The sequence below is a fragment of the Chrysochloris asiatica genome, unplaced genomic scaffold (genome assembly GCF_000296735.1).
Source record: "Chrysochloris asiatica unplaced genomic scaffold, ChrAsi1.0 scaffold00074, whole genome shotgun sequence".
Classification (NCBI taxonomy): domain Eukaryota; kingdom Metazoa; phylum Chordata; class Mammalia; order Afrosoricida; family Chrysochloridae; genus Chrysochloris; species Chrysochloris asiatica.
The window spans coordinates 1,416,878-1,435,241 of NW_006408592.1; the positions used below are offsets into that span (position 1 = coordinate 1,416,878).

At 40.4% G+C, this 18,364-nt stretch overlaps 1 protein-coding gene across 1 annotated transcript in view; it reads right to left on the reverse strand.

The window, feature by feature from the left end:
• Positions 1-18,364, reverse strand: part of CCDC81 (coiled-coil domain containing 81) — a 51,460-nt gene that overhangs the window by 8,952 nt on the left and 24,144 nt on the right. The window contains exons 6-13 of the mRNA XM_006865010.1: positions 16,118-16,236; positions 13,332-13,455; positions 11,797-11,890; positions 11,059-11,205; positions 10,625-10,729; positions 7,049-7,221; positions 4,979-5,057; positions 4,553-4,773 (exon numbers count right to left, since the gene is read on the reverse strand). Coding sequence (XP_006865072.1) covers positions 4,553-4,773; positions 4,979-5,057; positions 7,049-7,221; positions 10,625-10,729; positions 11,059-11,205; positions 11,797-11,890; positions 13,332-13,455; positions 16,118-16,236 — 1,062 coding nt within the window. The remainder of the gene's footprint in view (positions 1-4,552; positions 4,774-4,978; positions 5,058-7,048; positions 7,222-10,624; positions 10,730-11,058; positions 11,206-11,796; positions 11,891-13,331; positions 13,456-16,117; positions 16,237-18,364) is intronic.

Consider the following 18,364-nt stretch of genomic DNA (forward strand, 5'->3'; position numbering starts at 1 on the left):
CAGGATCGGACATTGTTTCATTCTGCTGTGCATGGGGTCACTATGAGTCGGTTCTAACTCGATGGCACCTGATAACAACAACAACAATTGGTGTAGTGGGTTATACATTGGGCTAACCACAAGGTCAGAAACTTCAAATCCACCAGCTGCTCTGCTGGAGAAAGATGAGGCTTTCTGCTCCCATAAAAATTTACAGACTTGGAAATCCTATACAAGGTCAGAAATGACTTAACAGTACACAACAACAGCAAAAGGCATCAAAAGGAATTTGGTGGCTCTGGTAGCATAGTGGTTACAAATTGGGCTGCGAACGGAAAGGTCAGCAGTTCGAAACTACCAGCTGTTCCATGGGAGAAAGATAAGGCTTTCTACTCCCGTAAAGATTTACAGCCTCGGAAACCCTGTACAGGGTCACTATGAGTCGGAACTGACTCCATGGCATATAACAACAACAAGATAAATACTGGACTGCTAACTACAAGGTTGGCAGTTCAGAACTGCCAGCTGCTCCATTCCCATAAAGATTTACAGCCTCCATGTAGGGTCACTGGAGGCCTGGTGTGGTGCTGTGGGTTAATGTGCTATACTGCAAAGTCAGTTTGAACCACAAGGTCAGTGGTTCAGGCTCACCAGCTGCTCCTTGGAAACCCTGTACAGAGTCGCTATGGGTTGGAACCGACTTGACAGGACTTAACAACAACAACTAGTGTGGTGCAGTGGATCAGCATTGGACTGTGGACCACAAGGTCAGCCATTCAAACCCACCAGATGCTCTTCAGAAACCCTCTACAGGGTCACTATGAGTCAGAACCGGCTCAGTGGCACTTAACAACAACAACATGAGTCGGAATCAACTTGACAGCAGTGGGTTTGGTTTTTGGTTTAAAGGCCATTAAAAGATCCTGGATCCTGGTATAGTGCCATAGGATAAGCACTCAACCACAATGTCAGTATGAACTGCAAGGTTGGCGGTTCAAACTCACCATGGAAACCCTATACAGGGTTACTATGAACTGGAACCAACTCTACAGCACAACACAACAACAACAATAACAGCAACTAAGAAGCCCTAGTGACACTGTGAGCTAAGCAATTGTCACAGTAAGTTAAGGTTGGTGGTTCTAACGCAGCAGTTGCTCCCCAGGTGAAAGATGAAGCCGCCTGTTTGCTTAAAGATTGACAATCCCAGAAACCCCCATAGCGCAGTTCTACTTTGTTATGTAAGCTCACCTGACCCAAGCATCAGAATCAACTCCATAGTGACCAGGTTTGGCTTAAAAGAGTTCTATGTTACAGGCAGCAACAGCCACTAGGTGTCAGAATCCACCAATAAAAATCAGTAATGTTTTCTGTACTGGTTCACTTCTAAGAAAATGTCAGGGCCATGTTTCCGTTTAACAAGGGTCAACTCAACAGCTACTATGTGGTGATTATTAAGGTTAAATGAGATCATATACAGCGTGGAAAGTGCTGGTGCCTGTCACCCAGTGGAAACTCAATGACTGGATGGTAGCTATTACTTAAATTAGTTTTTAAAGGAAATGTAAAATCATCTTAATTTATATACCAAGAAACTGAAGAGAGCAACTATCATGCTCACACACTGCTGGTGGAAGCAAATGTTTGTCCTCTTTAGAAAGTAAACTGTCAGTCTCTGGTAAAATGTAAAATGTGGCCTACCCTTGACTCAGCAACCTCACTTTTGGGAATCTATCCTACAGAAACAAGAGAACCAATATAAGGGTGTGTACTGATGTCTGATAGAGTCCTGGTGTGGCACTGTGGGTTAATGCACCAGACTGCAAAGCCATTTGAGCTTCAAGGCTGGTGGTTCAAGCTCACCAGCTGCTTCTTGGAAACCCTATACAGGGTCATTATGGGTCAGAATCAACTCGATGGCACTAACAACAACAACTGATGTCTGATAGATCTTGGCTGAAAGCAGAGAATACCAGAAAGATGTTTATCTGTGCTTTATTGACTACACAAAGGCGTCCAATTGTGTGGAGCATGACAAGCTATGGACAACATTGCAAAGTATGAGTATTCCTGAACACTTAATTGTGCTCATGAGGAATCTGTACCTGGACCAAGAGGCAGTTGTTCGAACAGAACATGGGAATACTGAATGGTTTAAAATTAAGAAAGGTGTGTGACAAGGTTGTATTCTTTCACCATACTTATTCAACCTGTATGTTGAGCAAATAATCCAAGAAGCTGGGTTCTATGAAGAATAACGTGGCATCAGGATTGGAGGAAGACTCATTAACAACCTGTGATATGCAGATGATACATCCTTGCTTGCTGAAAGTAAAGAGGACTTAAAATATTTACTGATGAAGATCAAAAAGCACAGCCTTCGGTATGGATTGCATCTCAATGTCAAGAAAACAAAAATGTTCACCACTGGACCAATAAACAACATTCTTATCAATGGAGACAAGATTGAAGTTGTCAAGGACTTCATTTTTTTGGATCAACTATCAACACTCACAGAAGCAGCAGTAAAAAAATCAAATGACGTATTGCATTAGGCAAATCTGCTGTACAAGACTTTTTTACAGTGTTGAAAAGCAAAGACATCAGCTCAAGGACTAAGGGGAGCCTGACTCAAGCCATGGTATTTTCAATAACCTCATATGCATGCAAAAGCTGGACAATGAGTAAGGAAGACCATAGAACAATTGATGCCTTTGAGTTATGATATTAGAGGAGACTATTGAAAGTGCCATGGGCTGCCAAAAGAACCAACAGATCTATGTTGGAAGAAGTGCAGCCAGAGTGCTCCTTGGAGGCCAGGATGGCCAAACTTCGTCTCTCATATTTCTGACATATTGTGAGGAGGGACTAGTCACTGGAGAAGAATATCAAGTTTGATATGGTGGAGGGTTAGAGAAAAAAAGGAAGGCCCCCAACGAGATGGATTGGCCAAGTGGCAGCATCGATGGACTCAAGCGTGGCAACAATAGTGAGGATGGCCCAGGATCAGGCAGTGTTTTGTTCTGCTGTGCATAAGGTCACTATGAGTTGGTATCAACTCGATGGCACCTAACAACAACAACAGGGGCAGGAGGAAGGAAGACAAGTAGGGTTAATGGTGATGGAAAAATTGCCCTGATTAAGGGTAGGGTTATCAGCCAATTATCGTAATTGCTGTCAATAAGTTATATAGCTGTAAAAAGTGGAATTGGCAAAAGCTGGATAATAGACATATTTACAACAAGAGAAAGACACAGTAACTGCTGAAGTGACTATGTATGACCAAACACCTCATAGGATTTGGTTCTTTGGTATGAGATTTTATGGGATAGCCCAGTAATTGGCCTAATAATCTGTTAGTGTTTCTGTTCTACCTCCTAGGTTATGACATTGTGCTGGGGTCTTAAAGCTTAAAAGTCACCATCCAAGGGACAGCAATTAGTCTCTATTCACCTGAAGCAACAAAGGAAGAAGAACCCGGAATAAGAGGAGGATATGGAATGTGTGCCTAATCGCTGCCACAAACAACTGCCTCCTTTGCCAGGAATCCAGAAGAACTGGAGGGTGCCCGGCTATAATTACTGACGTTTTGATCAAAGATTCCATAGAAGAATCCTGATCAAAGGAGGGAAAATGCAACACAGAATTTCAAATTCTCATGGACTAGATTTTCTGGGGCCATGGAGACTGGATGAATGTCTGAAATTATTGCCTTGAGATCATCTTTAAACCTTAAACCAAAAATAACCCCTGAAGTCATCTTAAAACCAAACAACAGTTTAGCTTAACTGGTAAAAATAAAAGTGCATTGAGCATTATGCTCTTTTAAGAACTATCAGTATGGGATCAAATTGACAAGAACAACTCGAAAAATTAGACAGGAACCTTAGGAGGCAGTGAATTTATGTTACTAGGGAGGAACAACTTGAACAAAAGAGGGTAAGAATGGTCACACAACTTAATGTAATTAATGTCACTAAATTATACATGCAAAGACTGTCGAATAGGTGTGTTATGCAGTGTATATTCTCAGCAAAAACAAAATTAATTTTTTTAAAAAGGAGAAAAAGAGACAGAATATGAGGCCTAAAATAAATGTAGGGAAACAAAAGTAGTAGTCAGGTCCTTAATAAAATGATTATGTTGGAGTAAAAAATTAATTTCAACTGCCTCTGTTTACTCTTCTTAATGTGGCTCCTTAAAAATTTGTAACTGCATGTGTGGCTCACATTTGTGACTCCCATTCTACTACTGTTGGATAATGTCAGGAATGGACAATTATTTTGAGAAGTTTTGCTGAAAAGTGAAGGTAAAATATGGAGAACTAATTAAAGGGGGAGTGGGATCAAGGAAGTTTGGTGTGTGTGTGTGCTCTTTTTGTTTGTTTTAATAACTTTTTCATAGGGTGAACTGTGACAAATGAAACAAGTAATGAGCTAAGATCGCTAATGTCTTATGCATAATAGCTCCTCAACATGCTTCGGAAAGAGACAGAAAATAAAAGGTAGAAGGGGAAAGAGGGTAGGTGGGAGGGGATAGGAGGAGGAGGGGTAAAGATCAACAGTCTCCTTACTCTTTGTGCGTCCTTTCCAACATTTGTAAATCCCGCCTCTGATCCAATAGTTGGTTCAGAATGACTCTCCTCTTGTGACCAGCAGCAGCCTCCAGTTGGTGCTTCATGTAATTCTGTTCTCGATTAAGTCTTTCCATTGACAGCTCACCCTTGTTCTTACCAAAGATAGGTTCTGAAGAGTCTGGCTCAAACATAGGTAGTTGGAGAGGTTTGTTTTTTATCTAAAATAGGGACACCCATAATGTAGATTATAATTATACCAGGAAATAAACTTTATGCACAACTCTGTAGTATAATAAAATACCAATAGCTTTCAACAAACAGTAGCTCAAAACACCAAATGGATAACACATAATGATACTGATAACAACACAGTATTTGTCTGCATTTTTAGAAGGTGATTGAAGCACTGTGTAATTCCCCTACCTGTGCATCCAAAGCTCTCTTGTAACACTGGGTTTCTTCCATCCTATCTTTCAAATATTTGGCTCTTTGTGCAGCAAGTCTAGCAGTTGATAACAGGAGAAGAGAAGGTGAGGGCACAGTTTTACACAGCGTCTCACGTAATACAGATTAACATTAAAATATGTTTAATAAGTATTCACAGGAATGAAAGCCTGATCAATAAAAATTGATGTTTCCTTCTGGGATGTTTCATTTTGAAACAGAAAAGAGTCATTCAAATCCATAGGGAGTCAAGGGAAGGGAAGAGGAATGAACTGATAGAACACAGGGCAGTTTTAGGCAGAAAACCTATTCAGGTAGGTTCTCTAGTGATACTAGAATTGTGGACATAACATCAGACATTTGTCCAAAGCACAAAGCATGAACCCTAAGATAAACTATGGGATTTATATAGTAATGTTATTGTTGTCAGCTGCAGTTAGACTCAGTATAACAGGACTGGACCATTGTGATCCATAAGATTTTCATTGGTTGATTTTTGGAAGTAGATTTACCGGGTCTTTCTCCCTAGCCTGTCTTAGTCTGGAAGCTCTGCTGAAAACTGTTCAGCCTCACAGCAATCTACAAGCCTCCACTGACAGATGAGATGTGGCTGTGCATGAAATACAAGGGACAGGAATCTAACCCAGCTTCCATCGCTAACTCATAGTGAGCCTATATAGGGTTTCCAAGGAGCGACTAGTGGGTTTGGACTGTCTACGTTGCAGTTAGCAGTCCAGTGCTGATCCCACAGCACCATACCTGTCTGCTGCATGGAAGGCAAGAACTCTCTCACAGAACCACACTGCCCTGTTAGTTAATATTAATATACCAACATTGACTCATCAATGGTAACAAAATGCACCACATGAATGCAAGATATCAGTAGGAGAAATAGTGGGCAGGGGAATGAAATAAAGAACATATGGGAACTCTGTCTTTTCAGCACAATTTCTCTGTAACCCTAAAACTGCTCCAAAAATAAGGCCTACTTAAAAGAAAAAAAGGATTACAAATCCATAGAAGAGTGGACAATGTGCTGAACACAGGGCAAACAGGATAGGCATAAACAGGTGACCACCCAGACTGTCCAAATGTACTAATGAAGCAGGTACCCCTATCCCCCATATCACAAATACACACAAGCTTTTAAAAATCTGGAAAGCAGATTTTTAAAGATAATGAATCACCAGTAAGATTCCTTTTTAATAAAAATATGTCCTATCATATATAAATTATGATTCTATTACATGTAACTTTCAGGGAACGCACTTGATCTGTAAAGGGAGTACAATAGAATATATAAATTACATAGAGATATCATTCTTTGGTCACAGAAAGGCTTAGACTGTGTTTTAGGCATCTCTGTTGGTACTACTATAGCTTCCTTAGTTGCTATCCTGACCCGGAAGTGTGGGCCCTCTGAGACACACTACAATTCTGTATCCCTGAGCCTAACCCAAAGCCTCAGCTGACGAAAGCAGACTAATCAGAAACCCTTTCCTGGCAATCTGGAATTGAGGCTAACATTTATATTAATCTGGACTGGAATAAAGGCAATGTCAACTGAGGAGCTATAGATGTGAGCAGAGGGAAATCTACTGTACATGGCTTTCTGGTCTCTGGTTCCATTCCAGTCTCCCCTGGATCGCGACTACATTGCTTCCTGCAGGTTCCCTGGGACGTGCATACGCACTTCTAATGATACCTCAACTCTACCTTCAGGTCACCGGAACATCTAATAGTTGAGAGTGATGTCAGCTCAAGATAAGCCCCTTCCTCAATTCCAGTATGAGTAATACAATACAAAATGATACTCAAAAATTATAGTAAAGATTAACAATCATTAATATAAGGACAATTATAATAATGTTATCTTTTAATTTTTCTAATTGATATTACACTATGGCACTGATGGCTAGCTGGGCTGGTTTGCTCAGGTGGTTTCGGTGGTGCTAAAGAAACTACCAGTGCTGATACAACCCCACATGGAAAATAGCTTCACATGGACAATCTGAATCTGTGTTTCAGAGCATGTCCAGCTGGACTCACTCCTCTGTGAGCTGCACTTGTTCTAGGCGGTCCATCAAGTCTCTGTTTTGTCTTTGCTTTCTTTCTTTTTCCTTTCTGTTATCTATTTGTTTCAGGAGACTTTGGGAATATTCCTCTTGCTTAAAAGCATTAATCTCAGGACTGAGTGGCCGTTTATCAAATATACAGGATTTCTAGAATAAAAGAGAAGCAATTTGTTTATGCTAGAATACCAAAAAATAACAAAGAATAAAGTTAATAATTTAAAAGACTAAAATCCATTAAAATATCTTTATTGATTTCTAATATTTACCCAGCCTTCAACACACTGGTCAGCTGGCTAAAGTTGAGGTGAAAAAAACCCACCCACTGGAATGGAGTCAATTTCAACTCACAGTGACCCTTAGCTCAGACTGGAAATAGTCCATAAGATTTCCAGAGCTGGAATTTTTATGGAAGCAGACTGCCACATCTTTCTCCCATGGAGCGACTGGTGGGTTCAAACCACTGATCTTTCCATTAGTAGATCAGCACTTACCCACTACACCACCAGGACACCTTCAGAGGTGAGGTGATTCACAGAACATATGAGCCCTCTAGTATGAAACTGAACCAAACTAACCAAAGCACCATTTCTGAGAAAGACAGACAGCATGGAGCTGGTCCTGAGTTAACACCTAAGCCACCCAAATGGAAGGGAGGAGGAATTCTGAATGTGTGCAAAAGACTGAGCAAGAGCAGAGAAGTGGGGCAAAGACTGAGACCAGAACACCTACCCTGGGCCTGGCCATTCTGGACAGTGGCGATGCAACAGTGAACAAGAAGAGATGCCTTTGTTCTCATAAAGCCTACATTCAGGTGCAGCAGACAGATCATGTACTAGCAAATGATTTTTTTTTTTTTTTTCGTTGTCATCAAGTTTACTGTGACTCACGGTAATCCCATGTGTGTCAGAGGAGAACTGTGTGCTCCACAGGATTTTCAATGGCTGACTTTTTAAAACTCAGTAACCAAAACTTTCTTCTAAAATGTTCCAATCTACCAACATTCTGGTTAGTGCCTTAATGGTTCGCACTACCCAGAGACTCCAAAGTAAACAGATATATCAAATAATCTAAGGTAGTAATTGTTGTTAAGCACCGTGGAAAGGCAGTGATACGTGGGAGTAAATTAGCTCCACTGCAGATATCAGAGGGAGCAGCCCACATAGAAGGAACAGCCATGCAGAAGGAACCAAAGTACAAAGACCGAAGATAGAAGAAAGCTTGGCATGTTCAACAAACAGAAGGTCTATGAGGTTGAGAGAGTGAATAAGGGGAAGTAGACCAACTCGACAGCACTTCACAACAAAGAAGTAGATGAGCTCAAAGAGGAAGACAGGGGCCAAAACCTGTAGGTCTCAATATGCCAGAGTAAGAAGTTTAGATTTCATCTTAATTCAATGGAAATCCATTAGAAGTTTAAAACAGGAGAATAATAAATTCCATTAAAAGTTTTAAAAGATCACTTTGGCTGCTATGTGAATTACAGATTGTAGGCGGGGTAAGGGTAAATATAAATCTGAAAAAGAAAAAAATTGAGTTTTCCCTAGTGTGAAAAAAGGGAAGAGGACCCCACAACACACTTTTCTTAGGACATTTACTTTAGAAAACTTGTTCCTGTGAAATATGTCTCAGCCCTTGTATATATGTAACCTTTTTTATGTATTTAAAAAAAACCTCTTGCCAATTGTACAACCCAGGAATCTTTTCTCAAGGATCTGGGATCCTTCTCTCTGAAATATAATCATCAAGGAATTGGGACCTTTTCTCTCTTGAAGTGTAGGCACCTAACTAGCAAGCACCTGGCTGCAAGCTGCAAATCTCACAAAGATGTGAGAAATTTTATTTTTCCTTTGGCTAAAAGCAATTAGCAAACACAAGTGGCTACCTCAATTACAAGGTGAATTTAAGATAAGCAATGTGTGCCAAAAGGTGCTGCCAATTCCTCTTACTTGAGGACTGTTGTCATGGTTAAGTACCTTCGAATTGGTTCTGGCTCACAGCGACCCTGTGTAAAGTTTCCAACGAGCAGCTGGTGGTGTGAACAGCCACCCTTGCATTTAACTGTTCGTTGTTTATCCTCCAGTTCTACACCAGGACTCCTAGTTATTGTTAACCTTGAGATCTTGCATGCAGTGGGTTGTATCTGCTTAGCTATATGTGTGTCAGAGAAGTGTGCACCATAGGGTTTTTCAGTGGCTGAATATTTCTTCCAAGGCACCTATGGTGGACTTGAACATCCAACCTTTCAGTTAGCAGCCTAGCACATTACCATTTGTATCACCCAGAGACTCCTGGCTACATAAAAGGGTACGATTTCTTTCTGACTTTACTTTACAGTCCCTTTAGTGGATTGCCTGTGATGCTCACCACATTCTGGCTCAATGCTTATACAATCATAAAGCTGCTTTCTTTCTATTCTACTTTTGTGGAGAGGTTTTCTGAGTGGGTAGGAGATTTTGCTTTGAATTTTATTTCCCCAACAGAGGAAGCAAATGAAGCAGAGGATTTGATCAGGGATGTATTGCAGAAGCTCAGTCTTATAATGTGGTTTGGACTAGGATGGGCACATAGAAAATGAAGAGGTATGAACAGATATTAGACATATTTTGGAGATTAAAAATATATATATACTAGTCTTGCTGATTGTTGAGTGTAGTGGAGAGGAAAAGCAAGACTCTTGGTTGATTCCTCAGTTTGGGTTTTACTCAACTGGATGACTGATGATTCCACCTATTAAAATTGGAAGACTGGGAGAAAACCAGGTTATGGTGGAGAATCAAAAGTTCTATTTTAGACAGATATACCAAAGAGTGGGTTCAAAGTGGGCAATAGCATATACTCACATAATTCTGGAACTCAGAGGAGACAAAGCTCATGCCTAAATCGCAAAAGCATTTTTTTTTTTTCTAAGCCTTCCTTTTAAATTTTTATTGTGAATTGAGTGATAGTTTACATGGGAGAACATTGGGTTTACACTCATTGTTTCATTGTAATGATTACAATCTCCTTTGTGCATCATTGTTCAACAGTATTTGTTCTATTCCCTCTTTTATTGTTGTTGTTGTTTGTTTGTTTTGGGGGGGGATATACACAAAAACACTCAGGAATATATAATCATTTAAACAACCAAATGGCACATTCTGCAAGCCTGCCTCCCTGGTTACCAGCACACAGCCTTTCTCTTCCCATGAGTCTAGAGTCTTCAGCTGAAAAGCATCTCTCTTTTAAAAACAAAAACATTGGACTGCTGACCGCAAGGTCAGAGATTCAAACCCACCAGCCACTCTTTGGAAATCCTATACAGGGTTACTATGGGTCGAAGCTGACCCAAAAGCACTTAACAATAGACCAATAGGCTCTACTGTGAATGTGAGCAAACAGTGGAAGCAGACACTAGACAGAAAACCCCTGCCTTAGAAGGAAGCTTCACCCCTCTGCACAACGCACTGTTTTAGTCTCTGCCACTTAAAAATATGGCATCAACTCAGAGAATGAATCCAAATGCTCACAGATGGGCAGTCATTAGCTATAGAAAACTTTAAAGGGCTCTTACATAAAATTCAGGTTTTTCATTCTTGTGGTTTCTTATAGCTTCAGCAACTCCAAGATTATAGGCAGCATTTTTTTGGTTCTGTTCTCTAGCAGCCAAAATTTTCATCTATTGCCAAAGAGAGAGAGAAAGAGAGAGAGAGAGGCGTTAATTGATAATGAAAACTTGGATACAATCTTAGTTTAGTACAGTAGTACTTAATGATTAAATATGTTGCAGTATAGTTAGATGATAGAACAATTTAAATGAGCATTTTATACTCATCACATTCTGCTTTCTCATATTGTTGTTGTTACGTTCTGAAGTCAGTTCCTACTCATAATAACCCTGCACAGAAGCGGCTGGTGGGTTTGAAAGGCTGACCTTGCGGTTAGCAGTTTGGTACTTATCCTACAATGCCACGCCAGGCCTCATATTAATCAAGGTGTTGGGAGTACCTGCTGTTTGAAGAAAGCCTCCTGTTGTTTCAGCTGCTGATACTGCTGTATGAGCCGGTCATCTTCTATTTCTCGCCTCTTCCTCTCCTCACCATAGTACAGTGGGGAGTTTCGTTGTGCTCGTTGCAAACATACATAGCACATTTCCTACAATCACAAGTTTCAGGACAAATTCATTCTTATCTTTTACTTTTTCGCCTTCATATTCCCTCACCAGCTCTCCAAAGGCAGAATATCAAGAAACATACTTTATAAGAGAATATAACTTACCAATTATCAATAAACAATTATTATAACTAAACAATTAGCAAAATGAGAGTTTGCAGAATGAGCTCCACAAATATTCAGGATTTACTCAACTCTCACTTTATCAGAGTCTATGTTGTTAAGTGGAGTCAGCTCTGACTCCTAGTGATCCTGTATAGGGTTTCTGAGGAGCAGCTGATGGATTTGAACCACCGACCTTGTGGCTAGCAGTCAAGTGCTTATCCCACAGTGCCATACCAGGACTCCAGTGTGTTTATAGCAAATGAAAATTACAAAAGATTTCCCAATTGTATTTCTGTTAACTAGTAGATCTTGACTAGTAGATAGAATTATCAAAGATCAGTTTTGGGCCCCGAGTACTTGAATCATGACCATATATTAAAATTACAGAAGAAAGTTTATTCCCAGAATTCTCTTTGGGAAGCGGAAGTCAGAGGGAGATTCTGGCTGGGTTTTGTTTGGATACTGTACCTGTCCTGCCTTATTATGATCCTGACAAGTAGGGGCTGGAGAAGTTTTAGGCTTCATTTCATTGTCGTGTTTCAGAGAACCTGAAGATGGTAAGCTATAAGAATAATGCAACATTTATGTTTACTTGTCTCATCTCAAGAACAGCTGTAATTTTTAAAGAACAAATACAAGAGAAAGAGCAATATCTCAGTGATTTCTCCAGAGCAATTGTATGTATAGGGATTAAGAACCTGCACTTGGGGTCAGATAAACCTGGAATTGAATCCCATCTTTGTGACTTGCAAGCTTACTAATGCTAGACAAGCTGTATAATCTTGTAAAGTCTTGGTGATCAACTCTAGGAAATGGGGTTAAAATTATTAATTCCCATGAATATGTACTGAGTGCTTACCAACTGCACAATAGGCACAGAAAATGCAGTAAAGAACAAAACACAGGGGTGGGGAGGGGCCGGGAATCCCCACCCTCACATAAATTCTGATTGGGGAAAACCATCTATAAACAAAGTAAGCAAGTAAATTCTGTGACAAAATAGTAAATATCATGTAGTACTGGAGGAATGGGATATTAAATCCTGAATGGAAAAGCCAAGAAAGGGCTCACCAAGAAGGTGACATCTGAGTCAATACCTGAAGGAAGAGAGAGAACAAAAATACAGATACTTGGTGGAAAGGACATGCTGGCCGAAGTAAATAAGTGCAAAATCCTTAAAGTGAGAACATGCTGGTGGAAGGGAGGAAGTTGCTGAGGGGAGAAGAGGAGAGAGGTTGGAGATCACCCAGGAGTCTGCAGGTGGTACTTCGGCTTTCACTCTGAGTGAGATGGGAACCACTAGAACATTTTAAACAGAGGATGGTTACCAGCATCATTTTGGCTGCAGTGTTGAGAATAAACTTAAAGGGAAAGGGGCAAGAGTGGGAAGGACAATTAGCAGGTTAGTCCAGTAATTCAGGAGAGAGAGAGAGATGGTAACTTGGCCCAGAGCAGTGATTGTACGGGCGCTGAGAAGTGGCTGGATTCTGGATCTTTATCAAAGGTGAAGTCGGCAGAATTTTCTGACTAGGTGTAGTTCCTTTGACCTGCTATTAGCATGGAGTATGTTTTTAGTCGCAATCATAGATAGCTTCATTCTCTTGGCTTCACACAGGTCTGACCCCTTGTCAGAGACCAAGCACTGAGCCCACACCAGGTGAGGATATGGTTTCCAGGGCTGCCCAGGGATCCAAGGCAAAAACTTTGAAATATTATTACAAAGCACAGCTTTTAGCTATACAATCTCAATATGAAATCCACATTAACAGAAAGAAGCACACACAGGAAAAATTTCCACACAGGATGAGTTTGAATTTCTCTATGTGTGGCTCTCCCAGTAGATTATGGGTCCTGGACATCTGTATTCTGCCCATTATCTAGTACATAGAATGAACTTAAGTTCAATGGATGACTGTATGAACAATTATTTAAACTCACTACATCAAGAAATAACTCAAAAAATTTATGTAGTAAAGTATACAGAAAAAATGTCAACATGTTACCTGTCAGGGGTCGTATTCCTCCTACCGGTCCCACTCTGCTCAAACTTGTCAAGCAAGTTAACACTTGGCACTTTGGCAGGAGACTTAGCCTGTCTATCTCGAAGTCTCTTGGGTGACAAGATCTCTGTAAAAATTGAACGGCAACTGTTTCCTTTCAATGTTAACTGAAATGTTTCTTCTTAACCCAGATAAACTGTGGTCATACCATTTTATCAAAGAAAATGTTCACATAAGATATATACTCTTATATTTAAATGATTATTTATTTGGCTCCCTATGATAAGCACTAGACTGTGAACCACAAGGTCCACAGTTCGAGCCTGCCAGTCACTCTGTGGGAGAAAGATGAGGTTTTCTGCTCCCCTGAAGATTTAAAGCCTCTGAAACCCTAATATCCAGTTGCTGTGAGTCAGAACCAACTCCGTGGCACTTAACAACAACAACAACAAATGAGGTTTAAAAAATTGTTTTTGTTGTATGCTTATTAGGTACAAAGCACTCTACTGGACATTTTAGGGGACACAAAAAAACAAGCCATTGTCCTTAAAGATCTTTTAACATATTAAAAGTTGGAGGGGTGATAAATATAAATAATAATGATTAAAAAAACATACTTGAGGTTTTATTATGTATCAACAGTGTTAAGTGCTTTACATACATTATGTAAATATAAGGGAGCTTCAAAAAATTCATGGAAAATTAGAATGAAAAGATATTGGAATTTTTCCATGTACTTTTCTTTTTTTTATAGGAATTTTTTTTTTCTTAAATGTTTTATTGTGAATTATGTGATAGTTTACATGGGAGAACATTAGTTTTACATTCATTCTATCATATATCGTCTCATTGCCATGCTTACAATCCCCTCCATGCAATCCTTCCCCCATACCCCCCCAGGTCTTCAGCACACAGTCACTCTCCCTCTCTGGATGTAAAGTTTCCAGCTGCTCCATCACTCCAAGTCATCATCTCTGCCTCCATTTCAGGCATCACTGCTTCTCTGGATAGGGTCCCGCTCTCTGCTCTTCTCCCTTGATGGTCCTAGGGACCTCCGCTCCTAGACTGAAAAGTCAATCACTCCCCTCCTTGCTATAAAACGTCTACCTTTACATTTCCAACCCTCACAGTCAGTCCTGATAACAATTATTCACTATTGTATCACAAGAGACCCATCTGCATTTCATTGCATCAGCCCTGCCTAGTCAGATTGAATACTACTCACTGGAGATTCTACCTTCCTCCAGGCCCTCTGGATCTAGGTTCCCTCTTGAAAGCTTATAAACCAGTCACTTCTTGCCTTTGTAGTCCCCACCCCCCATTTTGGGTAGCCAATGTCCAAGTTGCCCATCCCTGTCTACTCTGTGTGTGGAGGGGGTAGGTCCGTGTACTTTTTGAAGCTTCCTTGTATACATCAGAGCAAGGATGCAAAATGTCTAAATCCCAAATGAACGGTGCCATTTTATATAGCTGGACACAGAGGAGAGAGAAGCCCTTTAAGGATTGCAGTGATAAAAAAGAAGTTTTTTTTATGGAGGAAGGGAGAGGTAAGATCGGTATGAAAAGGTGAATAGGTTGGGATTAACAGAGAAAAGAGCATCATATGCAAGATAAAAAGAGTGAGAATAAGGTAGGGACTCAGGGAAAGATGAATGCTAGAAAAGCAGGAACAGACAATTTTTCCCAAAGCAGTTTGTGCAGAGAACAGAGATGAGTTTAATGAAATGAAAGCATGTGAACACTGGTTGGTGGTGGTTATGTGCCGTGGAGTCAGAACCAACTCATAGCGACCCTGTACAGGGTTTCCGAGGCTGTAAATCTTTACGGGAGCAGAAAGCCTCATCTTTCTCCCGTGGAACAGCTGGTAGTTTCAAACTGCTGACCTTGCAGTTTGCAGCCCGATTTGTAACCACCCTAGTAAAAGTCAATGTGTATGTTTTGTTTGGCTCAATTAGCATTTTTTGTTTTCATATCAATCGGTTACTAACATTTAACAGTCAATAGATTTGGCATAAAAATAAGGATCTCAGCTTCTCTTGAAATATCAGAAGATTTGATCATTTGGTTCATATTTCCACAAATCAACAGTCAGTTATCCCACTTTTTCCCTGTGGTTCTGAGATCCTCTTTCCTCTGCCTTCTCAACTTTGTACTTAGGTAAATGGTGCCCTTTTGGTTTTGAATTTGGGTTATTCCATGGTGAGCATTCGTTACTAGTGTTGTTATTCCCCATATACCTGCTCACTGCTTTGTTGAAACTTGGGCCACAAGGGTGAGTTTCTTCGTTCCAGACCTGAAGGGTGGCCAAGGGCTAATCTAGTTGTTCTCCTCCAGTCTCTTTCTGACCAGCAAGCCCAGTCTTATTTATAATTTTGAGTTTTGCTCCACACTGTCTCCCTCTCTGTCTGGGACCTTCTAATGTGATCCCTTTCCGAGCACAGACACCTGAGTTTTGACTCCTATAAGCAATGGAGGCAGTCCTGGTATGGCACTGTAGGACAAGCAAGGTTGGCAGTTTAAACCCACCAGGCTCTCCTTGGAAATCCTATACAGAGTCACTATGAGTCAGAACCGACTCTATGGTGCTTAACAACAACAACAAGCATTGGAAAGCCAGTGGAGAGTCATCAACTGAGTCTGAGAATCACAGTCTAAGGTGAGTCTAGGATTTCAGAAACAAAAGTCATTTATTAGCTTTTATTTATTTTAAGCCTACTTGTTGCTAGGCAATATAGCTGGGTTCATTAGCAGTAAAAGGTGACAGACTATATCCAGAACCACTGGCCTACCTCTGACGCCTTCTTCTTTGTCAGATTGGTCTTTAACCTTGGACTTCTTTTCTGTATTCCCTCTACCTTCTTCAATAATGGTCTCCATAGGTTTGTTTTCAATCTCCTTGATACCAATCCTAGAAACAAAACAAGGTGTTTACCGACTGCTTTGGACCTGAATAGGTGACTGTGGACTCAGTTCCAGGAAGCAACTCAGGCAATTCACAGATTCTGAAATAAAGCGCATTTCCTTCAAAGGGAGAGTCACTGGGTAGTAAAAAGGGTTACTGTGCTCAGCTGCTAACCAGAGGTACCTCAGAAGCAAGCCCTGGTGATCTATGTCTGAAAAATCAGCCATGAAAAATCCTGGAGAGAATAGCTCTATTCTGACACACATAGGATGGCATGAGAAGAAGTCAACTGAATGCAACTAATTTCCCTCAGAAGCAAGTACTTTGATTCTCTAAATACATAATGGGCTCATTCTCTTGGAGGTTAAGTCTGGTGGAAGTCAACCAAAACCTCCCCCTTCCTCTCCTCTGTGGTCTCAAAAGCAACTTACATAAAGAGAAATCAGAACTTTGAACTGGTTCAGTTCTGTTTGATCCCTTGCTGAGAATTGCATTCCCACTTCAGCTATGCTAAATGAGAATCTACATTTTAACAAATTCCTCAGGTAATTCTACTGTTTACATACAACTCTTCCAGAGGGGCTGTCCCATACCAACAAACACAAAATTTAAAAAAGATGATAAAATAATACTCTGGGAAGCTGATTGTTATTCCCCAAACTTCTTCTACCTGAAATGTGTAGTTGTTAATGGCACTCAAACAATTAAGATTAATAAAATATCAAAGAGCACACATGAGTGATGGCCAAGCTAGAAAGAAAACCCATGTCTCCTGACACCTATTCCAATGTTCTTAATAATTTTATACTTAATACATGTTGCCTCACTCATTTAAAAAAGTTATAATAATGGATTAAATTTTAAATTATTGGTCTCTCTATAAAATGGAGAAGTGATAATACATATATCAGAGGGTTGTAATGAAGATTAAATACAATATGAGAAAGTGCTAACAGGACCTGGCATCTAGTGAGTGTTTCATATAGATGGTGGTGGTGGTGTGTTGTGGAGTCAGTTCCAACTCATACATAGCAACCCTGCATAGGGTTTCCGAGGCTGTAAATCTTGATCAGAGCAAAAAGCCTCATCTTTCTCCCACAGAACGGATGGTAATTTCCAACAGCTGATCTTGAGATTCAAACCGACTTTGTCCATAAAGGCTACAACCTAGAAAACCCTGTGGGGCAATTCTACTCTGTCATATAGGTTCACTATGCATCAGAATCGACTCTTTGGTGGAAAGGAGCCCTAGTGGTGCAATGGGTAAGCGCTCAGTTGCTAACCAGTTCTTAAAGAGAAAGACCTGGGGTTTGCTTCCTTAAAGATGCATATGTGCAACCAAATACCTCATGGAATTGAGTTTCTTGGTTTGAAGGTTTAGGTACATGATTTCATGGGACACCACAGGTGCTATAGGAAAAGCACTGGACTGCAAGGTCAGTTTGAGCCACAAGGTTGGTGGTTCAAACTCACCAGCTGCTCCTTGGAAGCCCTATAAAGGGTCGCTGTGAGTCGGAATGGATTCGACAGCACTTAACAACAACAGTTAATTAGCCTAATAACGTGTTCATCTCCTAGTTTGATGACTAGGGTCTTAAAAGTTTGCTAGCCACCATCCAAGGCACAACAACTAGTCTCTATTCACCTGGAACAACAGAGAAAGGAGAAGGATCTGGGATGTGTAGCTAATTGCCACCACAAACAATTGCTTTCCTTTATCATGAGATTGAACTGGATGGTGCCCGGCTACCATCACTGAATATTCTGATCAAAGATTCCATAGAACAATCCTGATCAAAAGAAGAAAATGCAGAACAGAATTTCATATTCTAAAGGAACCTAGATTTTCTGAAGCCATGGAGGGTAGAAGAATCCCTGAGATAATCTTTAAACCTTAAACCAAAACTATCCCCTGAAATCTTCTTAAAACCTAACAGTTCAGATTAGCCAGTAAAATAAGTGTGCCTCGCACAGTGTGTTCTTTTAAGAACTACCAATACGCGATCAAATTGACAACAGAAACTCTAAAGATCAGACAAGAACCTTAGGGAGCAGTGAGTTAATGACAATGAGGGAGGAACAACTCAGAAACGGAGGGTGAGAAAGGCTACAAAACTTGAAGATGATAATCAAC